At 37.2% G+C, this 26,384-nt stretch overlaps 1 protein-coding gene across 4 annotated transcripts in view; it reads left to right on the top strand.

The window, feature by feature from the left end:
- LOC113092655 (trichohyalin-like) overlaps positions 1-20,589 on the top strand; it is a 38,399-nt gene extending 17,810 nt beyond the window's left edge. For 3 of the 4 annotated variants that reach the window (XM_026258332.1, XM_026258333.1, XM_026258330.1), the window contains 18 exons: positions 1,375-1,519; positions 1,624-1,731; positions 3,578-3,634; positions 3,725-3,793; positions 3,874-3,963; positions 6,440-6,549; positions 7,556-7,594; positions 8,517-9,216; positions 9,349-9,465; positions 10,229-13,891; positions 15,488-15,635; positions 15,845-15,950; positions 16,046-16,205; positions 16,773-16,880; positions 16,957-17,043; positions 17,135-17,300; positions 17,566-17,642; positions 19,521-20,589. In XM_026258332.1, coding sequence (XP_026114117.1) covers positions 1,375-1,519; positions 1,624-1,731; positions 3,578-3,634; positions 3,725-3,793; positions 3,874-3,963; positions 6,440-6,549; positions 7,556-7,594; positions 8,517-9,216; positions 9,349-9,465; positions 10,229-13,891; positions 15,488-15,635; positions 15,845-15,950; positions 16,046-16,205; positions 16,773-16,880; positions 16,957-17,043; positions 17,135-17,300; positions 17,566-17,642; positions 19,521-19,592 — 6,022 coding nt within the window. In that variant the 3' untranslated portion in view covers positions 19,593-20,589. The remainder of the gene's footprint in view (positions 1-1,374; positions 1,520-1,623; positions 1,732-3,577; positions 3,635-3,724; positions 3,794-3,873; positions 3,964-6,439; positions 6,550-7,555; positions 7,595-8,516; positions 9,217-9,348; positions 9,466-10,228; positions 13,892-15,487; positions 15,636-15,844; positions 15,951-16,045; positions 16,206-16,772; positions 16,881-16,956; positions 17,044-17,134; positions 17,301-17,565; positions 17,643-19,520) is intronic. The other variant, XM_026258331.1, reaches the window with a different exon arrangement.
- Positions 20,590-26,384: the final 5,795 nt, after the last annotated feature.

Raw genomic sequence — 26,384 nt, 5'->3', positions numbered from 1 at the left:
GGTTTAACTTCCATTTCGCTGAGATTTTTACCTTTTGAATGTGTAAATCACATAAATTAGATTTTGTCTACTTTTGTAAGAATAATTCTCAGACCACTCCAAATAAATATTTTATAATTATAATGATAATAGAAATATAGTTTCTAAATGTATATATAAAAAAAAGTACAGTACCATTTTCCATTAATTGGAAACTTTTTTTTTTTTAAGTAAATGTGATTTTTTTTTAAACAGTAATATTGTGAATATATTACACTTTCAAAGAAATGTTATATTTGAATATATTTTTAAAGTAATTTATTTCTGTGATGCGAAGCTGAATTTTCAGCATCATTACTCCAGTCTTCTGTGACACGATTAATTTTTAGAAAAAAAAGCACTACCTTTGCTGTGTGTCACTGAATAAATATATAACACGCAAATTCACATGAATTATTTTTTATATGATTTTTTAAATTACATTATTGTTTATGTGGTAATGTATTATATCCGTTAGCCTAGTATTTTAATTATGATACATAGCAGAGGTCGTTTTAGGATAAAAAATTTTTTTAGTTAAATTATAAACAACAAAATAGAACTTATGTTGGTGAATATGAAGGGATGAGAGAATGTTCTCATAAATACATTTATTTTAATGTATCATTTGAATGCACTGAATCAGAAACAGATATGCTGCTGCTTCATTTCGGTGTGAAACGGGTGTAAATTATGAATTGTTTCTACTAACACGAGTGTACACGGGGACAAAGATGATGCTGTCTGGGTTTCTGCTGTCGCTGGTTTCCGGTGTCTGACCCTCTGCTCTATCTGCTCTTATAAGACACACCAAATTCATCATGTTAAACAAAAACCTAAAAAAAAACATGACATGCCAGTATCTCAGATACTCGCTACTGAGAAAAGCATTACAGTTTCATACACTAAAAGAGATATTATGCTTGTCTGTGTTAGCTAGCTCCAGTACACACAGGAAAAGTGCAGCTTTACATGCCAAGAGTTTCTGCATTATAGGTAGAAATGTTGAAATGTTCATTTATTATTGGTTTATTTATTTATTATACATTGCATTTTATACTTTTTTTTTTAAAATAGAAAGTTTTAGGATTTTTTGCAAATTAAGTGAAAATGAACATTTATTTATTTTGATTTTAAATAAATAGTTTATTTAGATTACATATATATTAAAATGTGAAAAATAACCTCATGCATTATGAGCCTTAATGAATTTTGCATTGCATTTAACTGTAATCAGTTCTGATTTAAGGCATTATTTTGGAGTCAGAGATTGAGTATGAAGATGGGCGAGGAAAGGAAAGCAGCTGTTTATGCTATATTTTCTCTTCTGATCTCTGTGTGTGTGTTTTGCGGCAGACGTTCACAGGTCATCGAGAGATTTGAGTGTCATGACACTGTCAGCACTCCAGAACAAATGGAAACAGACTCCGCCCCTTCTCATTCTAAAACAGCCAATCAGAGAGCAGGACGCAATGATAGATGCCTCTCCAATCAGAAACAGGTACTCATTTAAAAAATTATTTCTGCTTAACAGTTCTGGGAGTCCATACCTGTATTGTTCATTATTTTCTGATTTTCTTTTCTATTTTTATTACTGTGTTACAGGAAGTTTCATTGGATTCAGCTAAAGGACGGACAGATGATGTTTCTTCACTAGCTGGGTACCGAAGGGCCAAAAGTCTGGAACGCAGAGCCACAGAGACACTCATGACTGTAAGACAACACAAATAAAAATAAAAACACATTAATATCTTTAAATCATGGCTGTCATTGACAAGAATTTTTAATAGAAGTGTAGTATGTGTGTTAATGTATTATATCAAATAGTGCTAGATAGGAGAGATAACGGGTATAAGGTTTTAGGATTTTAGATTATTTTTTTAATTTATTAAATTATAAACAACAAAATAATTTTACGTTGGTAATTCATATAATTAATTCATGCATTTATTTGTTTAAATAAAATAAATTTTAATTGGATTTAAAATATTGTAAATAAATCAGATAAAAAAAATATTTATAATTTAGATGGATGCATTATTTTAAGTAAATAAATTATTTATTTGAATTAAATTATAAACATAGTAAATAAATAAAATAAAAAATTAACCGTATTGTATATTTTATGAATATAGAAAAATGTGTCAGAATACAGACAAAGTTCAGTTTCATTTTAAATGCTAGCACATCATTTGGTTTCCATTTGTCTCTAAATTATTATATTTTTAACCAGAAATAAATTATTGTGCATGAGTGTGTCATATTTTAATATAAATGACATTGTATAAGTCCCAAAGGGGGCCTATAAAGACTGATGTGCATGACCCAAGACTTAACCGACATCTGGATCAGCTTTCCTTTTTGTGTCGCTATATTTCGTTAAGATGTACGAGACTACGACTGTTTTATTCTCACAATAGAAAACTTTCACATTTTTGTTTACAGTTAAATTGTATTACATGCAAAATTAAAAACAAATGCTCTGCATAGTCTTCATGCAACATTTGAGGCTAATTATCATTTTAACAAAATCTGCTTGTGTAGTTAAGTGCTCTTAAGAACGCAGCATGATTATTAATAAAGGGACTGCACTGCACGGCTGTCTAAGATCGTCTGTGTGTTTCAGCTGTTAGTACTTCGTTCATGCAAACCCAACCTAGAACCACTTCACCACACTGATTATAAATAGCATTCGCTCGAGTGTTAGGACCAGAGACACCGACACACACACACACACATGAGAACACACATTCATGTTCATACACACAGAAAGACGGCATGTGAGTCAGAAGCGTGTGAAGAACAGGTCACAGATGAAACTCAGCAAGGTTAAGGTACCGTGAACCTAACATGCAAACGGCCCTGAGCAGATCTGCATTAGATGACAGAGGGTTTGTATTATTTTAGCCGTCTGACTGTGTTTGCTGGTGGTTTATGATGCAGAGCTTTAGAGAACTTTGAATGCATGCTCTCTCTTGAATATACAATGTTGTTCTTTTTTTCTATTTTAGTTTTGCTGTATTTATTTTTAGCATATTTAATTAATTAGTTACATTATTATATTTGTTATTCAGAAGTGTTTATATGTGGATAATTGCATGTAAAGTTGTTTAAAACCTTTTTAAAAGCAAGAATTTGAACTGTAATGAATTGTGAACAAAAATCGTATTAACAAAATATGGCATAATATGATTTATTTTTTCTGATTGGTCTGGGTTCAGGAAATATATATGCCATTCATTTTCTCTTTAGGTATGTGAAAAAAAAACGAATAAACAGACTACAAGCTGTATTTAAAATGAAAAATGTAATTAAAAACCAGAAAAATATGGTGCAAGACTCATTCATGAAACATTTTTTACATTTAGAATTATTGCATTGAAATGAATAAGCATCAAACAGGGTTTAATTAAAATCAAATTTTAAAAACACAGAATTTTTTATTTATTTGAAACAAACCGTCGATGCTCTAAAACACGTATTGCAGCACTGTGTTTGTTTTTTCTGTTCCTTGTTAATACTGCTAGTCTATTCATGTTTTATTCTCATCTCTTTTCAGCCAGACCTGCTGAACTTTAAGAAAGGATGGATGACCAAACTGTACGAAGATGGACTGGTGAGTCTAAACCGAGAGCAGTGTTTCAGTGATCTTTGTATTTTTAATAAGGACTTTATTTAAAAGGTTTGTTCTGCTCTTGTCTCTCAGTGGAAGAAACACTGGTTTGTTCTGACCGATCAGAGCCTGAGGTTCTACCGCGACTCCATCGCTGAGGAAGTACGTGTTTTCTTCAGCGTTTAAACCCATTTCTTAATCATATGACTGTTTAACAATGTCCCTCGTGGCTCATTCCTCAGGCATCTGATCTGGACGGAGAGATCGATCTTTCCTCGTGCTACGATGTGACCGAGTTCCCAGTTCAGAGGAACTATGGCTTCCAAGTACTCGTGAGTTTTATTATTTCTTATACAGCACATTACATAAATATATAGCAGAAATGTATAGTAGATGTCAATACCAAAACTACATCAGGGTAACAGACAGGACTATTTTAGCTAACCCTAACCGCCATCCCTGCGCTCTGGAGGTATTGATGCTACACAGATATGTCTGGAAGGTTTACAGTGGTATGTTTTCTTACCTAAATAAAGCTGTGGTGATGTTAGCTGAACCCTGACGCATAAAGCATTGTTTCATCACTAATGTCACCTGATCTGTCAGCAGCTGTGACATCATCACTTCCCTCCGAAATATCACCCTACATCAGACGCTCGTCTAATACGCTTTTGACTTCACAGTGGGGGAAATAGATGTATTTTTTATGGCAAATATGTGTTTTTCATAATATCAAGTTTGAGAGATTTTTCAGATAGTGATCATTTTTTATCTTTTTAATTAATTGTTTTAAGTCGAGCAACAATAGTGCTCTAAAATTCATATTTGAGATTAGGGGTTTTTACTTTGCAAATAAGAGATTTGACTCAAACTTTCATCTGGTCGATGAGAAAATGTACAAGAAAGATGTCACAGACATACACTGCTGTCCAAAAGTTTGGGATCAGTAAGATTTTTTTATGTTTTTTTTTTTTTTGTGCATTTATTTGATTTAATTATTTTGAAGAAAGAAAAAAAAAAGGAATTTTGTGAAATATTAGTGCAGTTTAAAATATCAGTTTTCAGTTTTAACATGCTTTAAACTGTATTTTATTTCTGTGATGCACAGCAGTATTTTCAGCATCATTCCTCCAGTCTTCAGTGTCACATGATCTTCAGAGATCAGAATAATATGATAATTTATTATCAATGTTGGAAACAGTGCTGCCTATTGTTTTTTGTTGTTGTTGTTGTTTGTCTTTTTTTGGAACCTGTAACTTTTAAACAAAAGTTTTGTAATTTTTTTGCAAGTTAAAACAAACAGCATTTATTTAAGGTTAACTGTCACCCGTCCGCTCTGTGGGACGCCTACATTTACTTCACTAGATTACAATTAAATCTAATCTAATCTAAACTATATATCGTTTGAAAGGTCTAAGACTCCCAAATATATATTTTACCAATATTTTTTGTTAAAAACAATGTAGGAAAAGTAATCGATTAATTTATGACAAGAGTGCACCCTCAAAAATCTAAATTATAACTGGAGTTTTGACATTTGTTAAAAAAAAAAAGACTTCTTTGTTGCCTTTTTCTCTATCACATTTTAGAAATCATGAGAAGTTATATATCGACTGAAAACTTAAAATCTCAAAAATCATCCTTTAAAACCCATTTTAAAATCAGACATTGCATTACCATGTAAATGGTACATCAATATCATGTTACAAAATATTTGAATTCATGAATTATAAAAATGTATGTTTGGATTGTGCACTACAAAAGTCAATATTCAAAAATGTGAGTGACAGTTAAGGGGTTTTAAATTAAAAATATTTTGTACCAATACACTACCGTTCAAAAGTCTGGGGTCAGTAAAAAAATAAAATTCTCTCTCTCTTTTTTTTTTTTTTTTTTTAAGAAATGTATCTTTTTTTATTCTACAATGATGCATTAAATTGATAATAATTGATAGTAAAAACTTAAATTGTTAGTAAAGACTTCATTTTGGATAAATGCTGTTCTTTTTAACTTTTTATTCTTCAAAGAAATCCAGAAAAAGTATCACAGGTTCCAAAAATATTTTCCAACATTGATAATAAATCAGCAAATTAGAATGACTTCTGAAGACTGGAGTAAATTGGAATAAAGACTGGAATAAATTACATTTTATTGTCATAATATTACAGTTTTTTTCTGTATTTTTGATTAAATAAATGCTGCTTTAATGAGCTTTAGTTTACATTTATAAACCTTTGCTCCTGTGATTTATTAATAAAGCCGTTGAGATGTTCTTGTTCATCTAGGTGGCGAATAACTGTAGGTTCCCGGTGCTGTTTTTAAAGTTATATTAGAGATGTCAGAAATAGCAGAAAGCGTTGGCCGTCTCTGTGTACAGACGAACAGCGAGGCGTCAGTGTCAAGAAATGAATAACAACTGTAAATATAACTTCAGCCTTGGATAGAGAAAGCTAAACTCAGGTCTGAAGCTCCTCTTCCCGTCTGATCTTAGTTTTCACTTCAAATCTACGTCACTTTTATTCAAGTTTGTGATAAGACCATATCTTGTGGAATAATATTGTTTCTGAATAACCGATGTAGGACTGTGACAGGCTTTTATTAGTTTCTTTAATGTCACACGGTCATAGCGTGTGGAATTATATATCAAATTGTGATTTCTAGGCCTGTAGAAGTATTTTAACTGATTAAAAATCTGATTAATATTTCCTGCAATATCAGAATCGAACATGAATATTTATCACAGTGCCATGCATTCATTGACTGATCTGATCATTCGACTCCGCATTCATGTCCTCGTCTTCCTCTCAGAGTAAGGAAGGGGCATTCACACTGTCTGCTATGACTTCTGGGATACGTCGAAACTGGATTCAGGCCATTCTGAAGAACATGCGGCCCACTGTCGCTCCTGATGTCACACGGTGAGCTTCAACCTCATGTTTAGTTTGAAAAGGACAAAACAGGGAGAGAACATCAAATATTTATGGGTCACAAAGACGTTAAGATGTCCACATTAAAATTAATTTACAAAAGGGATTTTATGTGCATAGAAAGCATATTAACTGTAACTAAAGTGTCTACTTTTAGGGTTTCAAAAACGTTTTTAGTGAATAAAAATAATGTTAAATTGTCACAATATTTATGTAAAGATTCAAACTACATGCTTTTTCTGACTTGTACATATTGAAATATATATATATTAAAAATTAAGGGAGGATATTAAATTTTATTGTTTTAAATTAGTAAACACTTCTTGAGGGCAACAAATGGGCAAAACCTAGGACAGTGAAAAAAAAGAAAGAAAATTACACCTAGTATGTGGGGTGATAGTAATTAGTCTTTTAATATGTCATATACTGATTTTTGTTGTAAATATGCCTGACGATATTGTTACACTGAATTACATTTTAGTGGGTGTCTTCTGTTAATCAGGGAAAAGTGTATGTTTATTTTTCGCTCTGAAAAAAAAAATGCTATTATATTAAACGGTAAACTTTAAATTCTTTGGGGGTAAACAACAATTTAAAGCAGTATTACTCTTATTGTTTTTATGCTTAAACCCTTTTTTGTCTTTGACCCATGACTTTGAAGTGAATTCATTAGAATACTCTTTATTATAAAGGTAAAGTGTGTCATTTCTGCACCTCTATTGACAGCCAAAGCTGTGCGTGTCTGTCTGTACTGAAACTAGTGCCATAAACATAAACAGAGCACATGCTTACCATAAAGCATTTGAGTACATCAACTTTCATTTTTCCTATCCTATTAACTAATTTTTGTTCTGTCCTAAATCTCATACATTTTATTTGCATTTAACTTTTTCTTCAAACTCCGCTGTTTTTGTTTGTAGAAATTGTTTATTTTATCCTCTGTTCCTAACTTACCTGTGTAATTTGTTTTATTCTGTTTGTCCTGCTCCGGCCACAGGAAAAACGTGTCTCTGAAACTTTCAGTTCTTATGCCCAGGTTGGCATTTCCAGTTCTTATTCTAACCTGTGTGTGTGTGTGTGTGTGTGTCCGCTGTGCTGTTATGTCAGATGCGCTTTCATGATGTTCTGGCTTCTGTCTGTTTTGGCAGTAATTCCTGTTTTTTTGCCAGTTTGCTGTGTTTATAATGAAGCTGAGAATTTGGCATGTTTTATTACAATTATAGAGATAAAATGGAGTAAAAGAGCCTTCGCAATGTATGCTTGGTTATTTTGGAGTTGTTACACCCCTGCTTTGTTTTTGTGTGGCCAGATAATTTATGATAGTGGTGTTTATGTTTTGGACTTAAATTTTTTTTAGATGGTTTAATTGCATTACATTTATTTGCGTGTTTCTGTAAAGCAGAATTTGGTTGTCAGTCATCTATTTTTGGATGATACTTTTTATTTTAGGCCAAAAGTAATAAAAAAGATCCAATAATAAAATCATCCAACTGAAATGTTGTAATATGTTAGGCTGGAACAGCACATTTTGATGATCACAACTCGCCAGTGTCTCTCCATCCCTCGTGATGTTACACCACCTCCTTCTTTGAAAGGAGATGAAAAAATAGCATTGCGTCAATGCCCCATTTTTAGGCATACATGAATGTTTACCAATGTGCTTAAGAGTTATTGTATGCCATGCAGTGACCAGATGGTTTTCCTCACCCTAATAACCATTAATCAAACCATCCTGTCTTCAGGAGTTTGCGTATGTGTTTTCAAAGAGCTGTATCACATTTCACAACACATTTTTGTACAATTATGCCACAAATAAGGAATAATTCAGATTTCCCCACAATGCCATATGCCACTATTCTTTGTTATAAAACACATATTGAGGTAGATGCTTGCCTTAGCAAACACCACTAATACTTCAGATACTTTGTATATTGATTCAGTATCTTCTCATCTCACAGTTCCCTTCCAGAAGAGCAAACCAGCTCAAATCTGGAGCAAAGCAACATCCAGCCTCCTTTTAACTCTTCACAACTCTCTAACAGCTCTGAGGATATCACGTACTCTGCACCTCCTTCCGATCATCGTAAGAGCCGAGTCAACAAGCGGGAGGGACGGTCTAAAACCTTCGACTGGTCCGAGTTCCGCCCAGGACAGGAAAACGAGAGCGGACCACCCTCAATAAAGAGGGCAGATACTTCTGTCATTATCTCATCTTCTCCCTCCTCCGCCTCCTCTCCCATCTCTAGCAACTCTTCTCATCAGACGCCATCCTCGATTACTATCACCAGCCAAACTGACGAGTTGCCACTGCGAGATGAAGAAGTCGTGCAGGAATATATGCACCACAATGAGATGGCACCTACAGAAGGTGGAGTCAATGCAATGATGGTAGCAGAGCCCCCATCAAAGCTTCCTCATAAGGTGCCACAGGAACAGGTGAGAATGGATGTAGGCAATGCCAGAGACGCACAAGATGCCGACAGTCAAAGCGCAGCCCGCAGAAACTCTGACGTCCAAGTGGAAATTGAGCAGAGGTGGCATCAGGTAGAAACAACGCCCCTCAGAGAGGAAAAGCAGGTACCGATCCCTACCAGCTCAAATGTACCTGCTGGAGAAAGAGTCCTTCCACAAGAGCTGGGTACTGCTCTGGAAAAAGAGGTAAGAAACATCAGTATAGATTTCTTGCCTCATGGTATGTGTATGTGCAGACTTTTTAAGTTTTCGTTTTCGTTCAAATCAGTTCTGAACATTATATGATTTTTACATTCAGATCTTTTTGCTTTCCTCCAGTTAGGTCAGGCACAAAGGGATCTGGCAAGACTTCAGCAGCAGAACAGCATCTTACAGGAGCAACTTCAGGATTCGCGTGGGAGAGAGCAGAACGCCAGGGAAGGATACGTACTGCAGGTACCCAAACAGATCAACTGGAGCTGTTCAGAAAAGATACAGCGATCAAAATATTCTGTAGTTTTAGTGTTTGTTTAATATTATTTTGGGGTGTTAATGAAACTATTAGCATGAGTTGTTCTAACTGACCTGCAATGTCTTTCTTTCCCTGGGCTTTGACTGGGTTTTGGTTAAAAATCTTGTAACCAAACCACAGGTTCGCTGAAGATATCAAATGTACACATCTGACAAGCTTTCAGCTGTGCTTTTCTACTTTTTGTATCAGTGTCATCTCTAGTCATTATTTTTTTGGCATGATTTGCATGGTGGTACCATTCCTGTTCTTCTTATTTCTGTAGTTGCTGTAATAATAATAATCTGGTGTAGTGTTACTCCTTTTGTTTCTTCCTTCTTTTTATTTTCTCTTGTTGTGTTTTTTTCTGTACAGTTCTATATATATTATCCATCAACACAAAGTTCAGCATTTCATCTCTGCATTCTGTAGTTGCACAGCCTCTTTAGATCACTTGTTTTCCTTTTAGTTCACATTTTTCTTTCATTTTTGAGCACCATTCTCTCCATCTCTGATGTCATCTTGAAAAAGCACAGCGGAAAGCTTGAGTAAGTATGTAACTTCAGAAATTTAACTCTGAAGTTAAAATGTTCCCTTTCAAATGCTCCCGGGTTTCCAGCCACAGCCCAAAAGATGTTGAGCATCATGTGCATGGCCATAAATGAGGAGACTTCCTGTTACTAATTGCACTTTGCTCTTAATCTCTTAAAGAGTGACACAACCACTGCAAAGACTTCGTCTGATGCAGCGTCTGCTTCGGTTCACCGAGCACCATGGCAGCGACTCAGTAAGCTGAACCAGAATCTAAAGTCTGAGCTGGAGTCCCAACAACGGAAGCAGAATAAGTCCAGACATCAAGTTAGCAGCTTGCGGCGTAGCTACAGCGAAGCGAAAGATATAATAGGATACCATGAGGCAGAAATCGAAGCCTTGGAGGAAAAGCTAACGGCTGCCATGGCAGAGATTGTAGCGAGCGAGGAGGCTGTGGCACGAATGCGTAGCGAGTTAAAAATTGAGCGGGTTCGCTGTCAAGAACGTGAGGAAGAATGGAGCCGAAATGAGGCAACGTTGCGGTCACAGCTGCGAGAGAGCGAGGACCGTCTTCAGCAAGTCGAGGCTAGTTTGCTAGAGAAGAACCAGAAACTGAGAAAGCTCGAGCAGCAGCAAGCTTTGCAGAGGGACCAGCACAAAGAGATGCAGAGACTACAGGAGAGACTCGCTGAGACCACTGGACGACTGATTTCCATGGAGGAAGCTCAAACTATGAGAGAGGAGCGGGAAAGGAAAGAGCAGCGAAGCCTTGAGGAGAAACATGAGCGGGAGCGTCAGGGATTGACCCGGAGATTAGTGGAATCCGAAGAGAGGAGCCGTGAAATAGAAGAGCAATTGCAAGAGGCGCAAGAACAAGTGGAGGCACTGCTGAGAGGGAGCGGTGGGATGGAAACTGTAGGACTCAGAGAGGAAGTTCATCGCCATCAGCAGGAGTTGGAGGCGCAGACGGATATTGTGGAAATGCTGCGGGAGAGTGTGAAGAGGCTTGAGGAGGAACGTGACCAGCTTACGTGCCGCTGTCAGGAACTCCTCAATCAGATCACAGAGACTGACCGAGAAGTAGGAAAGCAACAGGCATGTTTAACGACGGTGGAAACTGACTATCACTCTCTGGAGAGCTCGTATGAGCGTGTCTCTGAGGAATTTGCTAGGATAAGTCATGTGCTACGAGAGAAGGAAGAGGAGGTGAAGCAGACAAAGGAAATGTACGAGCAGATAATCAGACAGAAGGAGCAGGACTTGAGCGAGGCCCTCATCAAGATGGCTGCCTTAGGCAGTAGTCTAGAAGAAACAGAACTTTGCTTGCACCAGAAAGAGGAACTTCTTTCTAAAATGGAGCAGGACTATCCAGGACTGGTAGAGTCCCGTAAAGCGGAACAGGAGCTTCAGGCAAAACTGGTGGTTGCAGAGGATCGGATTGCTGAGCTGGAGCAACACCTCAACGCCCTGCAGCTCGGTTATGCAGACCTCAGGATGCGACGTTGTCGCTCGCAGGAAGACCTGCTTGATGGTTTGAAAGAGATACAACATGATATTTCCTCATCCTCAAGTACCTCCCAACTTCTGCTTGCAAGAAGCAGCTCCGAGATGGAAATGTCCTTTGTAAAACACCAGAGGATTCGGTTTTCCACCATTCAGTGCCAATCCTATTACCGGTCCCAGGGAGCAGACAAGTTTCAGACAGAAAATACATCTTTGGTTCCCTCGCAAGATCTGAGCCTGACCCAAGATAGCAGCGTAGTCAGAGACAGTTCATTCCAGCAGTCCAGAGATCCAGAAAAGTTCATCTCCATTATACATGCTCTGGAAACCAAGCTATTGGCCACAGAGGAGAAGCTCAGGCACCTCACAGAAAAGATACGGGATCAGCCCGATCTTTCATCGATGCAGGAACACCTGAGCACCAGAGCTACCTTGGAGGACTGCACGACTAAAACCTGTGAAGAATTGCCAATGGATGAACCAAGTCAGAAATTCCTTTACAAGACTTTTGGTGAGCAGGACAGTGATGAATATAAGAAGGCATTGGCATTGGTAGAGTCTTGCACAGAAAGAGTCCGAGAAATACTCAGCAATCTGAAAGAGACCATTTCTGATGAATCTCTCATTTGTACCCTTGCAGAAGTAGAGAAATGGCTGGTTTGTGCCACCATGTACCTGAGGAAGGACAGCTCATTCTATGAAGCATGTCAGATCTTTGCACCAGATGTGCAATCAGTGAAGGAAACTATAAAGCAGTTTGCCAAAACGTTAACCTTTGAGGCTGAGGTTCTGGAAAAGATGGGGTTCTCTCTGCAAGACCTGAAATCTGATATTATTTCAGCCCTGAACTCCATTCACAGGGATGCAGAAAACATCAAGAAGAACAGCGACGGCTGTCTCTCAGTTGTTTATGCAGATGTACTTACAAGAAAACTTACGCTGGAGACCATGTTCTTGAACAAGCTTGAGACGAGTAAGCTATCAAATAGTGCTTTTTCACAGGATGTCATCAAGAATGCCTGCATTAGTGCTGAGCTTGCCTATTCGCTTCAGAATATAACCATGAATTTCCAGGAAGAATTCAGCGAGCTTCAAAAGGACCTGCTCCAGGCGAACGAGACCTTGAAACAAAGGGACATTGCTCTGAAAGATGCTGTAAACGCATCAAAGCGTGCTCACATTGAGAGCATGACCCAAAGTAATACTGATCATCTTGCTGACATCGCCCCTCCTGAACTTGTCCCCTATATGGACCAGATTGAGATTGAGGAAGCTCAGAGTTTAGCAGAAGAGATTGTCCGCATACATTTAGCAGGTGGCATGCTATCCCATAGTGCAGAATCGGAATCGCATTTGCAAACGAGCAGGGAAAATCTCATCGCAGAGCTCAAAAAGCAATCAAAAGCCCTCCGCGGTCTCTCTCAGGAAATTGAGAGGATCTGTGAGGAAGGAAAAACGGATTCACTTTCTGGACTTGCGGATGCCATCCGGATGAGCTTGTGGAGCAATGACTCCAGTGCCGTTTGCATGCGAGAGGCTTTGATGCAGGCGCAGGTCGCATATGTTGCTTGCAAATTGCGAGCAGGTCATAAAAGGGAACTTACTCTCTGCCAGGAGACTAGCCGCAACATGGCAGCGCTCGTCCAGGAACATGCTGACAGTGTTGCAGCCATCCAAAGGCACTACCAGAGCTGCTTGGAGAAAGAACATCTTAGCTACACTGGCACTATCAGTTCCTTGCAGGAGGAGAATGACATGCTTCGAGCGGAACTATCCTATAAGCTCAGGGAGCTCCAGGAGCAACGGCAGAACTTAACCCAGCTGGAAGAAGCATTTCACATGGAGAAAGAAGAGCTCAAGAGCAGGCATTCAGATGAGATGGGAAGAGCCGAGCAGGAGCAGATAACCAGAGAGCTCGAACTAATGGAGTGTGCCGCCAAAAGCCAACGCCAACTGGAGACCCTGCTGCAAGAAATTGAAGATGCTGAGTTGAGGTACAAGGAGCAAGTCCGAAAACTTGAGCAGGAATTTCAGGGTAAGCTCCAGGAACTAGAACACACCAACAGAGAACAGCTCCGCAAGCTACAGAAATGCTACAGCCAGACCATCTGCTCACCGGAGGAGAGAAACAAACAAGTGGAGAACAAAGATGAGGCCGACGGATGTCCAATTGAGGAAGGGGATGGAACTGATCAGGTACCGTGCAGGGAGTCACTCCTCCGAATCCGGGAGCTAGAAATGCAGTTGAGCAGCATGAGGGAGGAGCTGGATCAGAAACCACTGGATGGAGATCTGACCAGCCTGAAGGAGAAATACCAGCGAGACTTGGACAGCCTAAAGGTTTAACCTTTCACTTTTCAAATTGAAAGTCACACCCATTCACCACCATGGCACCATGTTTGTAGGACCCTCAGTAGTTTGTTGCTGTTGCTTTGGGTTGCAGTGGTGTTAGGTGATCGTTTTGGGAGTATTTCTTATGTTTATACAAGTTTCAGAAAGTCTTGAGTGAAAATCTTTCCTGTTATTTATTATATGTATATATGGACTGTATATATATATGAAGTGTTTTATGCTTCTTGGATTTTTTAAAATAATGCTTAGATGACCACTGCAACCCTGTAGCCTCATAACCATGATGCTTTCCCCTCTTCCCCTATGCTGTAGTGCACATTAGCAGCATTGGGAGTCTTGAGCACACAAAACTAATTTACACGACCATAATTACAAACAAACCTATTACAAATAACTATACTGTGCTCAATGAGGACTTCCTCTGTCCAAAAACACCTTGTGTTTTTAGAGTGTTAGCATTGTGTTAGTGTGAGAGTTTGAATGCATGAATTATCTCTAGTTTTAACCCCTTTCTATCAAGCTGCTTTCCTTTCACTCATTCGTGTTTCATCTCTCATCGCATGAGCAAATGTTTAAATATGTGAACACCAGGGCTTGGGTAAATATTGGTTTTCTGAATAATTTCTTTATTTTTACAATTGGATTATATTTATTAAAATAATTTCCTTTTCAGTGAATGCATTAACAGACTCTAAAATTGACTACCGTATTTTTGGACTATAATTCGCACCTGAGTATAAGTCGCATCAGTCAAAAAATACGTCACGATGACATATATACCGCATTTTTCGGACTATAAGTCGCATTTATTTTGAACCAAGAACCAAGAGAAAACATTACTGTCTACAGCCACGAGAGGGCGCTCTATGTCTTCAGTGTAGACTACAGGAGCACAGAGCAGTATAGAGCGCCCTCTCGTGGCTGTAGACGGTAATGTTTTCTATTGGTTTATTTCTCTTGGTTCATTTCTCTCGGTTCATGTCAAAATTAATTTTGATAAAAAAGTCGCACCTGACTATAAGTCACAGGACCAGCCAAACTATGAAAAAAAGTGTGACTTATAGTCCGAAAAATACGGTAAGTCACACTGGACTATAAGTCGCATTTATTAAGAACCAAGAGAAAACATTTCCGTCTACAGCCGCAAGAGGGCGCTCTATGCTTTTCAGTGTAGGCTACAGGAGTGTTGAGCAGCATAGAGCGCCCGCTGGCGGCTGGAGACGGTAATGTTTTCTATTGGTTCATGTGTCTTAGTTAATTTCTCTTGGTTCATGTCAAATTAATTTTGATAAATAAGTGGCACCTGACTATAAGTCGCAGGACAAGATAAACTATGAAAAAAAGTGTGACTTATAGTCCGGAAAATACGGTAATATAGTGAAAAAATGAGCTTTGCTGAGTAAAGTATTCACTTTATCCACCATCAATGTTTTAGTAATGCACTAAGACATAATTAACTGAATGTGAATCCAAATCAATTCAGGGAATCAATTGCAGATACCCAGCCCTAGTAGAGAGCCTTATGGATTAGAGATGCTTGGTGTTTGTCTGCGTATGCAATCTGATGTTTTATGTGGAATGCAGACGACATGCGAGCGTGGATTTGCAGCGATGGAGGAGACGCATCAGAAGGTGATCGAGGACATCCAAAGACAACATCAGCGAGAGATACAGAAACTTCTGGAGGATAAAGAAAGACTGCTGGAGGAGGAAACAAACGCCACGATTGCTGGTAATAAATGCATCACTGTATATATAATACTACGAATTTGGAATGGAATTGCTTATGGTTTGTTTGTCACTGAAAATTGCTGTCAGTGTGAACGCCACTTTAAGTGTGTCATGTATAATGCAACATAATATCTAGCTCTCTAATAAATGCATCTGCACAAGTTTAATGCATTGGAATTGAAGCATCACAGTAGGTTATTTTGTGTACAGCAATTGAAGCCATGAAAAACGCTCATCGCGAGGAACTGGGGAAGACGCAGCGATCACAGATGAGCGGTGTGAGCGCAGACGTTCAGGAGCTGCGCAGACAGTATGAGTAAGATGCCAAAGGAAGATGTGCTTCTATTCATTATGCTTTTACCAAGCGAATGGAAGTTTTGACGTGTGTATTTTTTCATTTTGCCCATGTAGAGAAGAGTTGCAGTCTATCTATCGTGAGCTGGAGGTTTTGTCTGAGCAGTATTCTCAGAAGTGTTTAGAAAACGCACATTTGTCTCAAGCGCTGGAAGCTGAGAGACAGGCACTGGGACAGTGCCAGCGAGAGAACCAGAAACTGCACATACACAACCAGGTCAGCATGAACTTATTCAAAACAAGAGGAACAGCTTGATAAAGAGACTAAAATGTAGTCTTATTATAAATACAAAGTTTATATAAATAATAATACATAATTTTCCAGGGGCTGTCAATCTAAATTTAAAGCAAGACACCTGACGTGAATAGGATAAAAAAAGAAGTGTAATATTATGCAAATGATATGCACAAATTTGCATACATTTCCAGAACTGAAATCTGAACATAGGATAAAGCAAAGTTCAAAATGTTTCATTTTGTTGAAAATAGAGTTGAAGTTTGCCACAGAGGGGTTTTTAGGAATAACATGTTTTATAAAATTGGGTGAATTATATATTAACAAACCTCTTCAGTAGAAACTTGAATATTGATGGAAGAAGTAATTTGAATAAAAACAGCCTTTAATGTATTGAAACACTAACAGAAATAAAGTGTAATAAATATGCATTTTGGATGTTTTCTTTCCGCTAGTGAAAGGCAAACTCTCACAATTGACCAGTGCACAAAAAAAAATTGTCTTAAGAACAATATAAGCTAATTAAGTTCCCCACCATCATATTGACAGGAACTAAATCACCGTCTGAATGAAGAGATCACCAGAATGCACTCATGCATCCGTGAAGACAAATCCGCTTCCTCTCCGACACAAGGCAAAGACATCTATGAGCTGGAGGTACAGCACCAACCCTGTCATCTGAATTTCCATCCGCTGTCATGCACAACATCTATTAAACCTTGTTTTGCTGCAGGTTTTGCTGCGAGTGAAGGAGTCGGAGATCCAGTACCTCAAACAGGAAATAAACTCTCTCAAAGACGAGCTACAGTCGGCACTGAGAGTAATATGCACACACATTTAGACGCATGTATGTACATGTCTCTGTTTAACCGCTCTCTGGACTTAAGATGTCGTTCACCTGTGTGTTTCAGGATAAGAAGTATGCTTCGGATAAGTACAAGGACATTTACACAGAGCTGAGTATCGTCAAAGCTAAAGCGGACTGTGACATTAACAAGCTGAGGGAGAAACTTCTGTCCGCTACAGAAGCTCTTGGTGAATTAGACGCTGAAGGAAGTGGCGTTACTGCTGGATACGGTGAGACATTTAAAGGAACGATTCATGCAAAAATGCCAATTCTGTCATTATTATTATTTAACCACCCTCATATTGTCAGCATGACTTTGTTTCTTCCATAGTGCACAAAAAAGCACTATTTCCATGCATCCAAAATACAAAATCAGTGTTAATCTAATTTCATATTCGATCATTTCAGTTGCCAAACATCTCCTAATTTATTATACTGAGAGTGTGTACAAAAACTAAACATTTCACTTGGTCTGTGTATTTGTGTTCTTTGCAGACATCATGAAGTCGAAGAGTAACCCAGATTTCCTGAAGATAGAAAAATCCAGACAGATACGTGGGGTCAGGTCAAAGGTGAGAGGTCAAAATGTGTCATAAATATACACTTATCAGCCATTGAGAGTAGAGTATGGATATTCCTGTGGATTGTGCGATCGTTTAATGTTATGTTGAAGTGTTTGGGAAAGATATACTTGTGTTTATTAGGGCTGTCAGTCGATAAAAATAATAAAAAATGATATGTGGTTGATGAGTAACGCATTGATAGAAACTACAAAAAGTCCATTTATATTTTCTTATTTTCAGATTATTGATCCACTACAAACAAAACAGTTTGTCAGTCTGTTCATGCCAGACAAAATTATTGTATTTTATTTATTTTGTTTTATATTTTTTTGAGATGATGGTAAATGTTAGCAAATTTATAAAAAACGTTATATATATTTTTTAAAGTGACAGCCCTAGTATTTACATGTGTAAATTATGGGACACTGTACACGTGTGTGTGTGTGTGTGTGTGTCCTCACATGTGTGTGTGCTGTCCTGTCAGGTAGAGAGGGAGGGGTTGGCGGGGGGTTGCTGACCGCTGTGACCCCATCGTGACCCCATCAGGTCCTACAGGTGAAGCAGACATCGCTCTTTGTGAGAGTAGGACTGTGTTTGCATGGAACATGGAGCGTATTGCACATCATACTGTGCTTGACTTTCCATTTCAACATCTCTGATTTGACATTTTTTCACAATATAATAAAATAATGCACAAGATAACTCAATGCCACTCATGTGCACCGAGTTCAACAATACAGTTTGAAAGGTTTAGCATAAAAATAATGCCTACTGTTTTAAATGCTGTATTTAAAATGAGAGGCGGTATACATTACATACTGTAATGCAGTATTTAGTAAACTCGTATTTGTCTTTGAATCCTGCATGAGTTTGAAAATCACCTGCAACTTCACCCGATCTGGGAGTCAGACACATAAGCACAGATCACATTTATCTCAATGTTATGTGTTCGGACTGTTTTTATGTGGGGGTTTCTTGCTCTGTGTGTGTGTGAGATTTGTGTTGTGGTGTTCAAATAGCCCTGTTTAGACATTAATTGTTTGTAAATGAACATTTGCTTTTAAACTGCATTTATATGAAGTTGTTCGTGTGTGATGAAAATGAAAAACAAAGTGTGTGTGTGTTTAGTCAGTGCAGCGAGCTCATGTGAACATCTTTTGCTGGTGTTTTGTTGCACGATGAAGGAACAACAGCCGGTGAATTACAAGATGAGAGAAAGAAATGGAGCTAGAATGAGTGAATATAGAAACAGGCTTTGGTTTAAAACTCCCAGAATGCCCCTATAATGATCGTTATGTTCCCATACACGGAAACGATGTGAACCACACAGAAGTGAAGTTTAAAGCTGATTGAATCAAAGTTCGGTCTGAACTTTTCTAAGAAACTGCCTTGTGTGAAACACGATCATGGGAAGTCATAAAAGCAGATTGCAATAAAGTTAACTCATTTTTAATGGTCATTTTTAGTGACACACTAAAGGCTTGAGGAAACCACTTTTTGGAGGCGTAGTTCTGCAATGCAATATACAGCCTTAATTGATTTTATTTTATCATTTTTTTTATGTAATGTAACATGAAGCCATATATAAAAATTTTATTAAATCAATTAGATTTTTGTTATTTATTTTTTATTTATTTATTAATTTCAATTTTATTTAGGCTATTTATATACAGCAGAGAACCTATTTCTTGTGTTTATTTTGCATGAAATATATATAAATATATTATATATGATATATCCTGTTTTAAAATAATGTTTGAATGTGGCACAGTTACAGGTGACTTGATTGAAACTGAGCAGTGTATTCAGTACTGAAGTCTTATTTATATTTAAATATGAAAATGGCACATTTCTCCTTCACCTCATCTTTCTCTCGTTCTTTTTCAGAGTTTGAAGGAGGGACTGACGGTTCAGGAGAGGATGAAGCTGTTCGAAGCTAAAGACTCTAGAAAGATCTAACACGCCTCACACTCTTTCTTTCTTCTGGTTTTGTGTGCTTGCTCTTTTATTGACTTTATTTAGATCTTCTCGGTTGATAGATGAAGCAGGGGTTAAGAACTTTTTTGTTTTAATATTGTTTGTGACGTTTCAATGTTGACACGGACCATTTTTGCCAATCTTCAGCTCTGACGAACCTCATGTTTTTGGTGTTTTTCGGTCCTGAAGCTGTACCTCATCATCACAGTATGAACACACTCAGTCGTGCGTGTGTGTGTGTGTGTGTGTGTGTGTGTGTGTGTGTGTTTCTCATTTGAGTATCTTCTGAATGGCTGCTGTTGTGTCTTCATAGGAGTGCTGGTGACATTTTTATGATTATTAATTATTGACACCGAGAGATGTTATTTTGCCAATGATATTGTAAATAAGTCGTGTACGTGATAACACTTTTTCAGCTTTCTAGTACTGTATCTTTGAGATGAAATGTGGTTTGTGTAAGCTGGGTAACGTGACTCATTTACTTGAGGAGAATCTAATTGCTGTTTTAATCGCTTTTGTGTTGCTTCTGACGTGCAAAATTATATAAAGCAACCAAACGTGGTCTCTGCTGTGGGTGTTGCATCACAAAGCATTTGTTTGGCTACTGATAGTGAGCTTGTTTTGTCCTGTATTTCCATCTGAACGTGGGACATTTGAATAATTTCGTCGTGTTATTTTATACTGCTTTTTGCATGATCAGGAAGCACGATTTCTGTGTTCGAAACGTGGTTCATTATTCCTTCTGCTCTAGAATTCAGAAAGTGTTGAACACACAACAAAGAAAACTCACTGTATAATAATATTAGTTTTTGGCTTTGTAAATAATTGGTTTTATCGGTCTGCATAGAGGAAAAAAAAATCTTTATATCTATCTATAAGTGGTATGTCTACACCTACTTACATGTGTAGGATTATTTTTATGTTGTTATGCGTGAATGTGATATATTTGTAATAATAAAAAATGTTTTTGAAGCAAAAATCCAGTGATACATTGTCTTTTTAAAAAGAAAATGTAATATCCTTTAATATTACTCGTATGCTTTTTAACCCCAAATGCACAAGAGTGCTATAATTGAGAATTCTAATTGAAGTCCATTATATGGTGAAAAATCCTGGAATGTTTTCCTCAAAAACCTTAATTTCTTTGCTACTGAAGAAAGAAGGATATGGATCTTGAATGACATGGGGTGAGTAAATTATCAGGATTTTTAGAAGATGATGTCTTTAAGATGTTTATGATTTAGAAAGAATGTTAAACTGACATCTTAAAGAAGTCTGACAGATGTTTGTACACAGCCGATGCTTTCCAGATAAAGTGATCTTTAACAGACATCTTGTAGACGTATGCACATGTGTTATGTGGGAAACAGACATTGTTTAAAACTATGTCTTATTAACTAGTTCAACCAACTAGCAGTTAGCCAAGAGGTAATCAGTTTATGCAACCATAAGCCCCATACTTGATTGTGTGTGTGTGTGTGTGTGTGTGTGTATATATATATATAAACAAAGTATATTGTAATGTGCAGGATGTTGCGTTTAAGAAGTAATTTTTGTCGTGGCCAGCAGAGGGCAGTCACTGTTCAGTTTTACAAAGGAGTTCTTTGTTTTTTTTTTTCATTTCAGTCCAGGGTTATTACAATATCATATAATTCGTATACTTTTATAGTTTTAGTTAAGATTTAAAATTTTTGGTCATTTTTGTCTTTTTAATACATTAATTTTTTTACCTTTATATGGTTTTTTATTGAGTTTGTTATTTTATTATTTACATTTAAACACTAAAAAATGCTAAAATAATTTTTGTATTTATTTCAGTTACTATTTATTTTATTTCAAATAAAGATTTGTTATTTTTTAATGGTATTAGTCTGCAATAATAACCCTGTCTCAGTTTTTAATTTACCCGGACTGACCTTGAAATTTTTGTGGGAAGGTTTAATTTTGTCTTTTATAATGTTTTTGTAACAAACCAATAGTAATTATCTAGTTTTGTTGTATAAAAAAAGAGAGACTTTTGACATTTTGATCTTCTGTGAAAATAAAAATATTAAATGTCACAGCACTTTATTTATTTTATTAGTTTATTTGACAGGGACCGTGCACAGTTCAAGCCCTGTACCAGAGTTAGCTGTAAAGCTGTAGCTGTCTACTAGTCGTGCAACTTAATTATTATTATTATTATTATTTTTTTTTAGTTCCATTCAAAATTCACTTGGCTCAAAAAAAGCGTTCCTTTAAACATACATGATCCTTTTGCTTTTTGTCCTTTATTGAACTCGAATCCCCCTCATGACAATATGCAAATGTTGTATTAATGACTCATGGTGAATAGAGGATGACTATTTTTATTATGAGTCTGTTTGAATGGCTGTTAGTCACTGTGCTGAACTGAAGAACGAAGTGTTTGTGCTGCTTAGCAGTGAATAATGAATCCAGCAGTCAGCTGAGGATACAGAGCACAAATACAAACATGGTTTCTGCCCTTAACTCTTGATGATCACAGTTATGTAAGTGCATATGTGGGTTTGCTGTGTGAAATGCCCATCATACATGTCTGTCACTCATCTCAACACATGATGTCTTTCAAACCAAATCTATGTAGGGGCAAATATATTCTTCAAGAACTGCCCTGAGTTGCACTAATTAAATTAATGCAGCTAATAGTTCAGCATTCAATAATGCAGAAAGTTCTGCATTATTCAACAATGTGTGTGTGTGTGTGTGTGTGTGTGTGTGTGTGTGTGTGATCTGTCTGGACTTACGAAGACTTCAACAACAGCCCAAACTTTCGAGGAAGGTTAAATGACAAACCTGATTCATTTAGTAAATAGTTGTTGTTGTTGTTGTTGTTGTTTTCCCACTGCAGACTCAAACAGTGTTTTTATTTTTATTTCAGACACAGTCTATTCTTCGTCCATTATTTGTCTTCTTTCAGACTAGTGGATAGAAAACATCCCAAATACACATTTAAGTGTTGATTTTATTACATTTAATATGCATCTGTATGTTTCAATTTCAATGCATATATTTATCACTGTTTTCTCAGAGCTATTTTGTTTTTGTCCTGCAAAAAGTAGTAAGAAATCTCCATTTATCAAGCACCAGTACACCAGTTTCAGTTAGATTTCTGTGTTTTATAAAATTTAACTACATTCTGAAAGTAAGTGTTTGTTCACAAATAATTTGCCTGAAAGAAAATATTCTGGCTGTCGACAGTATTTTCTGATTCATGGGGTGATAAAGTCAAGTCAAGTCAAAATGTATTTATATAGCTCCATTTATACAGACAAGCTGACCAATGTGCAGGGGCGGATCTAGAAAAATATTGATGGGGTGGCGAGAAGGGGACGGATTTTTGAGGGGTGGCAACATATGGCAGAAGTATATATACTGAATTTAGTCACAGTTATCACAGTTTGATGATAAATATATGTGCACACTACAAAAGGACACAGGCTATCATTTACAAACTAAATCTTATGCAATCAATGTCTTGCATTTGAAACAGTTCATAATAGGAATAAGTGACCATACCCCATAAGCACCACCACACTCACTAATGCATACAGTAAGGTTTAATGTTATCAATATGTCAATTTATTATAAGAAACACAAGATTTTAACAGCCAATGACTGATTTTCTACTGTTTAGTGTTAATCATCATCTAACTCAACCAGTCAAGAGCTACATTTAGCCTTAGATGTTATATGAATATGGTCCCTGAAGCATAGGTTTTATTAGCTGACAATAATAATAAACAAATAAACATTATAGGTGCAAATACAAATGTACTTTTAGAAATTGTTTTTGAAAAATATGTTATTGTTTTGGCAAGTTTAAATTAAAACTTCTATGAAAACTTGTGTGATATTCCTTTAAAATGTTTTAGTATATCTTTTTTAAAGTAGGCTATATTTTACTGTGCAATTTCGTACATAATTTCTTCGAGTTAGACCAAACTTTTTTTTTTTTTTTTTTTGGTGAGTTGTATACAGAGTTTCTGTGTTTATTAATAAACTATTATTATTAGCTATTAGGCCTACTTGAAGTATAACATACTCTACTGTGCAATAGTGCTATATTTCTATATATAAGTCATACCGAGATTTTATTTTGACAGGTTGTCGTAAAGACATTGTCGTTTCTGTCAGTCTGTGAATACGATACAAGTGAATGATGATAGTTTTATCAAATGAAATGGTGAAATCCTCTCATAGCGTGCTGACGTGCACATGTGTAGCCTACATCATGCATCAATATAGTGAAGAGCTGAAAACACCACGCGTGCTTCAGTGTGTGTGTGTGTGTGTGTGTGTGTGTGTGTAGTAGCGCACATATTCCCAGAGATGTGTATAACAACACCTTCAGGGCCACTGCTGGCCAAATGTGTGCCCATAAGCAGGATTGTATTGTTGTGCCCCCCTTCCTCAAATATGATGATGGAAAAAACACCTACTATAGGGGTGAAAAAAATAACTTTAATCAAATAAAAAACTTAATGAATAAATTGCATTATTTACAAATCACAATTGTAGCTCTCGTAACTTTATTATGACTCTAATTTATTTTATAGTCTCAATGATTCAGAAATCATGCAAAAAGAAATTAAGCAGTTTTACTATGATAAAATCATGGTTTATTTTTGTAAGGGTTGTGATATGCATGTTTTTTGTTGAAGAAATGATAAAGGCTGTCATCTATAGCAAAAAGGTGTCCAAAAATGAAAGATTTAGTGAATATTTAAATTAAATGTTTGGTCAGTAGCCTAAACAAGGATTTGATCGTCCTGTAAGTGTAACAGTAGCAATAACATGGCATTTGTAATAACATGTACATAAATAGTTTGTTTGTATTTGGCTTTAGAGAACTTTAGAGATGGTCCCTAAATTTGAGACCCGTCCAACGTCCGACGTCAAGCCAACTTTCTCTGTATTTTTTTTTTTACTTTTAGTTTTCTTTCTCTTTGCTGGATTGGATTCATCAATCAATTATGAACATTCAGCAGCTGCAAACATGAGGTGCGAGCGGTCGCGAGCGCGGATGGGAGAATGGAGGAAGTTTATTTTTATTTTTTTTGGAGCAACTGGGATGGTGCCCCCTCTGGGAGTTGGTGCCCTAGGCAGATTGAGTCAGTTTGGGAGTTCGGAGTGGGACCGCGATTCATTTGAGTCAGTTTGGGGATCGCAAATCATTTGAATCAGTTCGGGAGTTCGTAGCGAGATCCCGAATGAGTCCGTTTGGGAGTTCGGAGCGGGATCGCGAATCATTGAGTCAGTTCGCGAGTTAGGAGCGGGTTCGCGAATCATTTGAGTCAGTTTGGGGATCGCAAATCATTTAAATTAGTTCGGGAGTTCGGAGCGGGACCGCGAATAATTTGAATCAGTTCGGGAGTTCCTAGCAAGGGGCAAGGAACTCGACCGGAAGTTGAAGTCGGGTGGGGGCTGCCATCTTTTAGCAGAACTTCACTTGCGTTAGCATTCCCATTGACTCCCATTCATTTTGGCGTCACTTTGGCAGCGAATAACTTTACATCTGAGGCGTTTAAAGACTCTGTTTGTCCATTATTTATTTCTAAAGATACACGACAATGTATAAAGGGCTCCATTACCTTCTATGTTACATTATGGCCCCGTATAAACAGTTTTTGTAAAAAATAGGCTAACGATTGCGTCATAACCACTCGGCTCTCTGTCGCATTACCGTACAGACAGGAGGAGAAGCTCGCAGGCAATTAACTTAATATGGCATACTGTCGTTACATTTTAAAATACTATACAAAATAATTAATCAGATTACTTACTCCTGCTCACTCATGCCAAAGAACTCCCTGCTCAAGCTCGCCGTCTCTGCAAGATTAACGATGGCAGTTTGCACGCACTGCTACTAGAAGATTTACATCTGTCAGACAGGTTGCTGACGTCGTCAAGCTTCGTTTGAGTCTGCGCGTCAGAAACGGAAGTGCTAAAAAACGCTAAAACTGGGCTTCATTTGTCTCAATTGAGTTCCAATGGGGTCGCTGTGTCCATTTCTTTTACTGTCTATGGTTCCTAGCGGGTTCGCGAATCATTTGAGTCAGTTATGGGGATCGCGAATCATTTGAATCAGTTCGGGAGTTCGTAGCGGGTTCGCGAATCATTTGAGTCAGTTAGGGAGTTCAAAGCGGGTTCGCGAATCATTTGAGTCAGTTTGGGGATCGCGAATCATTTGAATCAGTTCGGGAGTTCGTAGCGGGTTCGCGAATCATTTGAGTCAGTTATGGGGATCGCAAATCATTTGAATCAGTTCGCGGGTTCACGAATCAGGGAAGAATTCGCGCTCGTAAATTTTCAAATTGTCCATAACCTTTAATTCGTTGCAGCAGGGGTGGCAAGGCTTTCTTTTAGGGTGTCATTTGCCACCCTATGCCACCCCTGTAGATCCGCCCCTGCCAATATGCTTTACAAAACAATAAAATATCACACGACAAACAGAGCCATAAAAATTAAAGATCCTCCAAAATCCCCGCTGTAAAAAAATAATTTCAACACAATGAAACCTAGCATTCACTTTATGCAAATGAGTGCATATTTATGTTGTTGTTTTTCACATTTGAACATAACATTGAGCAAAAAACAATACAAAACAATATACTTTGATTAATCAACTTGAGAAGTATAGTGGCTTTGGTTTTCCCATGAAGACGATGCAGGACACCTGCTGCTGTGGTCAGTGGCATAAACTGCTAAAACTAGTCTTAAAAGTTAGACACCGATCTTTTTGCTGCAAGAGAC

The sequence above is a fragment of the Carassius auratus genome, unplaced genomic scaffold, assembly GCF_003368295.1.
Source record: "Carassius auratus strain Wakin unplaced genomic scaffold, ASM336829v1 scaf_tig00214714_1_2670353, whole genome shotgun sequence".
In the NCBI taxonomy this organism is placed as follows: domain Eukaryota; kingdom Metazoa; phylum Chordata; class Actinopteri; order Cypriniformes; family Cyprinidae; genus Carassius; species Carassius auratus.
The sequence above is the reverse complement of the archived record's forward strand: the minus strand, read 5'-3'. Positions and strand labels throughout refer to the sequence as shown.